The sequence below is a fragment of the Gymnoscopelus braueri genome, assembly GCF_963280865.1.
Source record: "Gymnoscopelus braueri genome assembly, chromosome: 6".
In the NCBI taxonomy this organism is placed as follows: domain Eukaryota; kingdom Metazoa; phylum Chordata; class Actinopteri; order Myctophiformes; family Myctophidae; genus Gymnoscopelus; species Gymnoscopelus braueri.
In genome coordinates, this window is record NC_137607.1 from 21,833,751 (window position 1) to 21,843,750 (window position 10,000).

Genomic DNA, 10,000 nt, shown 5'->3' on the forward strand with positions numbered 1-10,000 from the left:
GGGATTTGGGTTTTCAGTGGTTTTCCACCAGATGGCGCTGTTCGCTTAACCTATGAATGATGCCTTGCCTGTCAGAAGAGGATAGACCCGGAAATGACGTCGTAAAAAAAAAACAGCTCGATTACTTCCTGTTTCTTCGTTCTTTTTGGCAAAAACAAGCCACATTCAACTGGCCACAACTATGTAAACAGATTACCGCGACCGGACACCCCCCGCCCCCCCCCCTGATTCTACGAGATCCCCGTGCAAGTAATGAGGTGATCGCCGTGAGGACGGCGATCACGGAAAAATATTCCATGATCTTTCAAAGGTTAGTAAAAACACTCGAAAATCGCTGGCAGTGGCGTGGCAAACAAACAACGTTTTATTTATTTTATTTCAAAGAGGTAAACAGGGAAAGGAGGAAAAATGGAGAATTAGATTTTTGGGGGCATCAACAATTTTATGCAACCGATTATGTCTGGATTTGTAAACATTTTCAACATTGCAATGTTGGAATAGGGCTTAATAGTGGTTGAATAAAGTAAAGTTCAGTTTATGTGTGTATTTATATTCACTTGTTTGCTTGTTCATTGTATAATTAAAGTTAAATGTTCTTTTCATATATCGAAAAATATACTTAATTCATTTTTTTAATCAATCAAAGTTAAAGGTAGGGTAAGTGATTTTCTTTGGTTAAAATAAGTGTTAAATAGCTCTATATTCTGATAGTACTCATTACTATAGAGTGTTTGTTCAGTAAAAGGAGTCTCCTTGTCTCTCCAGCTCTTTATAAAACAGAAAATGCATTTTCGTTTCAGTTTCAGTTTCATTTCCAATTTTATCCAATCAGGATAGAGAACTCAATCAGGATATAGATTAAACAAGTGAAATTGGAAGTGATGACACTAAGAAATGAGCAGGCAAAATTGGAACTGGAACACTATAAAAATGAAGCTTAAAAATGGGCACTTTCTCCTGATTGGCTGAGATTTTGACACCTACTGGAAAATGTATTTTCTGTTTATTAAAGAGCTGGAGAGACGGGGAGACTCCTGTTAATGAACAAACACTCTATAGCAATGATTACTATCAGAATATAGTGCTTTAACCTTTTAACAAAATACTTTTTGTTTTAACCAAAAAATATCACTTACCCTACCTTTAATTGTGTTTGTTTTATGTATTGTTTTGCTTATCATTTAAATGTTCTCAAACTAAAACGTTAATGAAACGATTTATTGGATTATTGACAGAATATCGGTCAAAACATTAGGGCTAGGACTAGAAAAAATCGGGATTGGCATCGGACCCAAAAACCTGGCATCCATGGGCTCTAGTTTGTATGCATATACTGTACACTATATGCATAGTGTGTGTGTGTGTGTGTGTGTGTGTGTGTGTGTGTGTGTGTGTGTGTGTGTGTGTGTGTGTGTGTGTGTGTGTGTGTCGTTCCAGTTACAGTACTTTGTAGCACTTAATTGCTTTCTTTGCACTCTATTTACTTGACCATTAACCCTGTCGTTTGTTGACTAGGGTTCATGCCACTTACTCCCATCTTGCACTTTGTAAGTCGCTCTGGATTAGAGTGTCTGCTAAATGCCTTAATTGTAAATTGTAAATTGAGTGTGTGTGCGTGTGCACGAGAGCGAGAGAGACACTTACCTCCTGAGAGAGGAAGGGGATGATCTGAGCACAGATGGCACTGAGACGCTTGACAATCTCCGCCTGAGAGAGAGCGAGAGAGAGAGAGAGAGACAGACAGACAGACAGACAGACAGACAGACAGACAGACAGACAGACAGACAGACAGACAGACAGACAGACAGACAGACAGACAGACAGACAGACAGACAGAGAGAGAGACAGACAGACAGACAGACAGACAGACAGACAGACAGACAGACAGACAGACAGACAGACAGACAGACAGACAGACAGACAGACAGACAGACAGACAGACAGACAGACAGACAGACAGACAGACAGACAGACAGACAGACAGACAGACAGACAGACAGAGGGGGCGGGGCAGAGGGCAGAGTAAGTGAACTAAAATAAATAACGAATAGAAAGTGAAATAAAACACTAACATGTTTATCAATGTTTTTGCTTATAATTAAAATGTTCTCAAATAAAAACATTAATGAAGCGAAAGAGCTTGATCAGCACACAAGAGAGAGAGGGAGGGAGCGATGGAGGGAGATAGAGTAAGGGGGGAGAGGGAGGAGGTAGGAGGGAGAGATAGATAGATATGGGGCGGCAGCGGCTCAGGAGGTAGAGAGGCCGGTTGGGAACCGGAAGGTTCCCAGTTCGATCCCGGGCTCCCCCTGAGTTAGTGTCGAAGTGTCCTTGAGCAAGACACTGAACCCATAACTGCTCCCGATGAGCAGGTTGGTGGCGGTGCCCTGCATGGTTTCCTCCACCATCGATGGGTGAATGGGTGAATGTAATGCACAATCATTGAAAAGCGCCTTGGATAAAGGCTATATAAAATGCACCATTTACCATTTAGAGAGAGAGGGAGAAAGACAGCCTATTTATTTACCCAGGGAAGGTTGGCTGAGCACTCTCTGAGCTCTCACATTCGCCCGGCTTCACATTCACACAGACACACACGTTAAAACCGGTACAGCCACAGTCTTATACTGTTGGCCACTGAGCAGCTCCACTGGAGCAGGTTGGGGGTTCAGTGCCTTGCTCATGGGCACATCAGCAGTGTTGGGGGAGGGGTAAGTGGTGGCCATTCGCTTCCCCGCCCAGATTGTTCTGGGAAACTTTCCGTTACACGTGCTCTCCTCTGACCTTTAGGCCACCGCTGAGACCCAAACTTTCAACCACAATATTAACCGGCCAATGCTGGGTACCAGAACCTTTGCAACGCGTCTATCAGCAGAATAACGCTAGGCAAAGCGTATATACTGTTCTGTATGTGTACGTTATGTTGCCTACTGTAGCCTACTGTATGTTCTTATGCATCTTATTTGTGATGTACCGGTCATTTAACCCATGAAGATCGGTCATTTTAGATTTGAACCACTGTAACCATTATTTCATACTTTGGCTATTCAAAAATAGCAGATATACAAGCTCATAGCGCGGCGCCGAGTACCACACTATGAGCTTGTAGATCTTCTATTTTTTTAAAAGCATGTCATTTTTAGCAAATCTTTGAATATATACATTTTTAAAGCCAACATTTTGTAACTCAAATCTTTGCTTCTGGGGGGTCCCTGGAACTAAATATTTTGAGATGGGGGTCCGCGGCCAAATACATATCATATACCTTGACATGAAAAAGTTTGAGAACCACTGATATTATAGCCAACATAGGTGTTTCAGAAAACTGTTAGGGATTTAGAAGACATTTGTCGAACGGGCCTCAGATCTTAATGGGTTAATGTCATTTTTATTGTCATTGCTGTCGTGGCCGCCTTGTAAAAGAGATCTGGCCTCTTAATGGGAAGAAAAATACAATTGTATACACAGTATACAGAGTAGACTATTAGAGTAATGGAGAAGGAGGAGATGGATGGAGCTCCCATTAGGTCTCCAGTCATCATGTGGTCTTTTAACACCATCATGCTCTCATTTGGCTTCCTCTCACTCGCATTCAATCAGTGTCCTCATCCCTCACTCTCTCCTCGTCCTGCTGTCCTCTACATGTGTACACACACACACACACACACACACACACACACACACACACACACACACACACACACACACACACACACACACACACACACACACACACACACACACACACACACACACACACACAGTAAACACTCTCATTCTCTCAGAGCGGTCTATTCATTGCCGTTACTTATGCCCATTTCGTAGAATCCATAAAAATGCTCTCCACAAACACACATAAACACACACGCGCGCGCGCGCACACGCACAAAATTAAACATGCGTGTACTAATTCACTGAAAAAAACATGGCCGCATGCAGCAAGCCCAGGAAGGCGAATATCATGTGCAATTGTGCATTGTGCACACACATGCGCGCGCGTGCACGCACACACACAGCACCTCTGTGTCTAATTCTATCTGTCTGAGTGCCCTCAGTCTCATTTTCCTGTCTTCTTCACTCAGCCGTTCTCTCTTTCTCTACAACTACTATCGCACTGAGGACTGAGCCATTATTACTCTATTCATCCTCTTCCTCTCATCCCCCTCTCTCACACACACACACACACCCCCCCACACACACCCCCCCACACACACACACACACACACACACACACACACACACACACACACACACACACACACACACACACACACACACACACACACACACACACACACACACACACACACACACACACACACACACACACACACACACACACACACTCTCTCCTCTCTCCTTGTTCTCTTTTTTGTATCCCTCCATCCTACCTAACATATGTTTCTGGCTTGCATAGATTCTAGAGAGGTGTGTGTGTGTGTGTGTGTGTGTCTGTGTCTGTGTCTGTGTCTGTGTGTGTGTGTGTGTGTGTGTGTGTGTGTGTGTGTGTGTGTGTGTGGTGGGGGGTATTGTGATGACTGACAAGGCCAGACACACCTATCATAGACGAGCCGCACACCCGCGCCCACACACACACACACACACACACACACACGCACACACACACACACACACGATCAGCCAACCTGTCAGTTGCAGCCAGTCTCATCTCAGACTTTATAAAGTATCTTTTGCCAGACACACAGCTCTGTTCCAAGGACAGAGACAAACTCATCGTGTGTGGTTCTGTGCTAATGGCTGTGTGTGTGTGTGTGAGGGAGACAAAGGACAAAAGAAAGATAAAAGAGAGAGACGAAATGGAAAAATTGTTAGAATCAAGTTATCCAGCTACAGACAGTTATAAATAATACTAACACTGAGATATTTAAAATTAAAATAAAATGTTATGCCCAGATATTGAGATAGCTGATGTCATCAATATATGCCTATAGTCAGTATGGCATGCTGTATTACATGGGCATGGCCCCTTCTGTGCCCATATATGGAGCCGACTGATTTGTTTGCGCCTGACGACACACCACACTCCATATTTGGGCGTATACAGTAGCTGCATTGGGAAGTCCTTATAATCTATGGTTATGGCTGAGTGATAATTACATTAGCATGACAACGTTGTCCACCGGCCGGTCCAGAATCACTGCGCCGCGGCAGCCTACTCACGCACAAAATATATGACACAAAAAATAGTACCATGTGACAGAGGGGTCGAAATTGAACGAAACCTGCCCTATATGGTAGAAATAAGTCAACAATACAAATGACGCTAGTTTTTTAAATACATTTATTTTTAATGAGCGGCCCCCACCAAATCTACTAATCGACCGGAACTACTTCATATCCATCAGAACCGGACCAGAACCGGACCAAAACTCTGACCATGGGACTCGGGCAATCAATTAATACCTTTGCAACCACTACATTAATGGTAAGTATTTCCTACAGAAAATACTCAAAAAATCTGAACTAACCCTTTAAGGTTAATAAATCTTTTTTTTTTGTCTCAGCAGCAACACCAATTGTCTTGGCACGGAGCTGGCCAGACATCCTCTTTCCCACAATAAATCAGTTTTCTGAATGATGGCTAATGTATCTGCCTCCTGCCCCCTCCCCATGATGGGCCATGTCTGACTTTGGTCCCACTAAAATTGCCAAAACTTTTGTCTAATCCTGAGGTTTTTGTTTTGTTTTGTTTTTTGGAAGTTTGTCAGAATTTTACATTTATCCAAAGCCAGAAATATGTCAACATTTGAAGTAGAAATGTAATCCTGACGTCTGCAGGCCACGTCCCACGGCAAAATTGTCAGAATTTGACATGTATCAGAAGCCAGAAATGCATCAATATTTGACGAATGCAGACGGCGTGGACCATGTGGACTCAATGCAGTCAGTATGGACTGAAACCACCAGTTTTGACGTTCGTCTAACCATAACAAGAATCCTTATGTAAACCAAACAAACTGTGGCTAACCTTAAAAATCAGAATATATGATGATAGATGCTTTATTGTCCTTGCGGAAATTCATTTTGTACCAAGCAGCAATATATAACAATGCCTAACCAAACAATAGTGACTGTGTTTTATGTATTACAGTATTTCTGATTTCTGACAAACAGCAAATTCTGACAGCTCTGGGTTGACACCATTTTGGTGGGAAAACTAAAATAATCCAAATTTAAATAATCCAAACTAAATAATCCAAAAATAATCCAAAACTTAAATAATCCAAAATCCCAAAAATAATCCAGCTTCAATGTAAATTCTGCCGGTGCATTTGTCTTCAGCTGAATGTGGGAACTTCTTGCTAAAAAAAAATCAGTGAGGAGAAAAGGCAAGTAGGTGATGGGAGACAGGCTACAGTAGTCTAAATCAAGGATATTATTTTGAAATCGTGGCAACTAGGATGAGATGTTTTAGGTAATTTGTTGTCTCACCTCTCTTCTATCCTGCCTGTCTTGTCTGCCATTTCTCCTGTCCTGTCCTCTCCTCTGTTGTCCTCGCTAGGGATGGGTATTGGCAACAATCTCACGATACGATACGTATCACGATACTTGGGTCACGATACGATTATATTGCGATACGCATCACGATACTTGGGTCGTATCACGATATTGGGATATATTGGGATATATTGCGATATATTGCGATATATTGTGATATATGCGATATATTGCGATATATACATATATCACAACTACATATTGTTTATATATACACTACATATTGAGTAGCTGCAGATCTGTGATAGGTTCTTTTTTTTTTTATCGTGATATCGATACTGGAGTATCGATACAGTATCGCGAAATAAAATATCGCGATATATCGTGATATCGATAATATTGCCCATCCCTAGTCCTCGCATGCCCTCCCCTCTATTGTCCTCTCCTGTCCTCTATTGTCCTCTCCTCTCCTGTCCTGTCCTCTATTGTCCTCTCCTCTCCATGTCCTCTAGTAACAGATTGTCTGTTACTCTACAGCAGGTCTGGCAGTGGGACTCCCTTCTGACCCTAATCAAACCAGATGACCTGCGTCTGAAAATTGGCCAGATCAGCACCAAGCTGATCCTGGATCAGATCCCCAAAAAGAACAGCCCAGAAAAAACAACAACATGGAAAGCCCCCAAAAAACGACCCAACCCAACATAAAACAGACCACAATACACAACAAAAACAGAACAAAGCAGAGCCAGCAGTCATCATTTAGTCGGACATAATTTGTTGTGGAAATGATTAGTCAATAACGGAAATCAACTTCAAATTCTTTGCCCCTGGAAATGCAGAATTCATGGACATGGATTATACTACTCCGTTACCATTAGTCCATGTCAGTGGAACTGGCTTCTGCTCTGCCGCTGTGTGTGATGTATTGGTCAGTGTTGATTTTGACAGCAAATTTTGATTTTGTTTTTGTCATAGTGTTTTGAATAACATTCCATTTAGTTTTAGTTATATTTTAGTCATCTGAAATGTTTTAGATTTTGTCTAGTTTTAGTCGACTAAATATCATAAGATTATGGTCGACTAAATCCACAGTTGATTTAGTCGACTATAAAGTATTTTGGCGGTGCCTTGATGGCGTCGTAATGCCAGATTTTACACTTGTTTGCATGCTGGAAATAGCCGATCTACAAGCTCACAACGTGTCGCAGCGCGACGCGTTGTGTGCTTGTAGATCTGCTATTTTCAGAGCGCAACACCCGAGCACAACCAAACATAAAATTACTGTGTTTTTGTTCTGCCGGATCTCTTCTCCATTAGTCCCTCACATAATATTTTAGTCTAGTTTTTTATTTGTTGATGAAATTGTCAATATATTTAGTCATAGTTTTAGTCGTCATAGCTTAGTTTTTATTTAGTTTTCGTCAGTGAAAAAAGGTAGTCGACGAACATTTTTCGTCATGGTTTTAGTCGACGAAATCAACACTGGTATTGGTTTTAGGACATTGGCAAGAAACAGAGCAGACTAGAGCTGAGCAGGGCTGGACCGGGCTGTGCTAGGCCAGTGTCGGAGAGACAACAGACTCGGCCCACAGCCGTGCCAAACCGTGGACATCATGAGACTCTGGCAACAGACCGGATGGAGGGATAAATGCATGGAGAGATGAACGGATGGACAGATAGATTCAGAGAAAGAGAGAGAGAGGACTGGTCAATAAACACCTGAGGGCAGATACACTGCCAACCGGCGCACACACACACTCTGACACGCACGTGCACATGCACACACAGAAAGAGAGAGAGAGAGAGAGAGAGAGAGAGAGAGAGAGAGAGCGAGAGAGAGAGAGAGCGAGAGAGAGAGAGAGAGAGAGAGAGAGAAGAGAGAGAGAGAGAAAGAGAGAGAGAAAGAGAGAGATAGATAGATAGAGAGAGAATAGGCCAGACGCAGGGCCCCATTTAGAGAGGAGTATAAGCTCTCCCAAAATATCCTCCCAAAGACGAATACATAGAGCAAGAGCGAGAGAGAGAGAGAGAGAGAGAGAGAGAGAGAGAGAGAGAGAGAGAGAGAGAGAGAGAGAGAGAGAGAGAGAGAGAGAGAAAGTGACAGAGGAAGCAAGGGAGAGAAGGAAGGAGGGAGAGAATGAAGGAAGGAGGAATGAATAGGAGGACAAGGACAGCCTGTTCCGGAGGCTGTGGAGCATATTAGCCTGTCACTGCCTGAGGGACACACACACACACAGTCTCTGGTATATGCCAGTGCGCGCGCGCGCAGCACACACACACGCACACGTACGCACGCACGCACGCACGCACACACACAGACAGAGTTTACCGGCGTGTTCAGACATGTCACCTCGCTGGATCATTGACGGCATGATAATCACAACCAGGATACATAGCATTGATATAATCACCCTGTCTCACTCCTGCATAATGATGCGATAAGGGCAGAAAATACTAAATATTACATGCTCCAAAGTCCTCCACAACACCCACAAACTGACAAGTTCAACATGATATACTGTGTAGAATATACGGTATACTGTGTATATATCAGTGGTGTAAAGTAACTAAGTACATGTACTCAAGTACTGTATTTAAGTACACTTTTGAGGAATTTTTACTTTACTGGAGTATTTCCCATTTTCAATACTTTTACTTCTACTCCACTACATCTCAGAGGCAAATATTGTACTTTTACTCCACTACGATTATTTGAAAACTTTAGTTACTAGTTACTTTGCAGATATTAATTATTACATTATAAAACTTACATTAACCACTTTAGCCCTATTTTATACCTTGGCTATTTGAAAATAGCCGATCTACAAGCTCACAACGCGTCGCATCGCGACGCGTTGTGAGCTTGTAGATCTGCTATTTTCAAACATTTTAGTACTTTTACTTTTGGTACTTTAAGTACATTTTCATACCAATACTATTGTACTTTTACTCAAGTACATTTTAAATTCCGGACTTTTACTTGTAACAGAGTACTTCTACATTGCAGTATTGATACTTTTACTTAGGGAAAATATCTGAGTACTCTTTCCACCACTGATAGATATATATATACTGTAGATAGTATATACACATATATATATATATTTGTCAGTCAGTCAACTGCATTCAGTACGTATAGATACAGTGAACATATGGGGTAATAACCCAACAAATGCTTCTCACAGAAACCTGAGCACACTTCACAACGTGTTGTCAGCACGATATACTGTAACCCAAGGCAAGCAACACTGGGCAAGCTGATAACGCGCCGCAGCTTTTTCTGCTTGTGTCGTTATATACTGTATCGTTGTCGGGTGGAAACCTTGTATGTCCAAAACCGTAGCTTTTTTATTATTGTTTAAAATAATATATAAAATAGTGAAAATAGACGATATACAAGCTCACAACGTGTCGCATCGCGACGCATTCTAGAGCTTCTAGATCAGCTATTTTCACTTATTTTAATGCGACACTCTTGTATGATGAAAGGGCAATAATTTACAAAAGAAAAGTAAAAAGTTGAAATATAGAGATAGGAGGT

General features: G+C 42.0%; 1 protein-coding gene across 7 annotated transcripts in view; it reads right to left on the minus strand.

Moving 5' to 3' along the window:
• The window catches only part of tle2b (TLE family member 2, transcriptional corepressor b), a 145,493-nt gene that overhangs the window by 40,743 nt on the left and 94,750 nt on the right, over nt 1-10,000 (minus strand). For 2 of the 7 annotated variants that reach the window (XM_080431246.1, XM_080431245.1), the window contains exon 2: nt 1,645-1,707. The exons of 4 other annotated variants lie outside the window; for them this stretch is intronic. In XM_080431246.1, coding sequence (XP_080287372.1) covers nt 1,645-1,707 — 63 coding nt within the window. Of the gene's footprint in view, nt 1-1,644; nt 1,708-4,646; nt 4,671-10,000 lie in introns of those variants that run through there. One more of the 7 variants, XM_080431247.1, reaches the window with a different exon arrangement.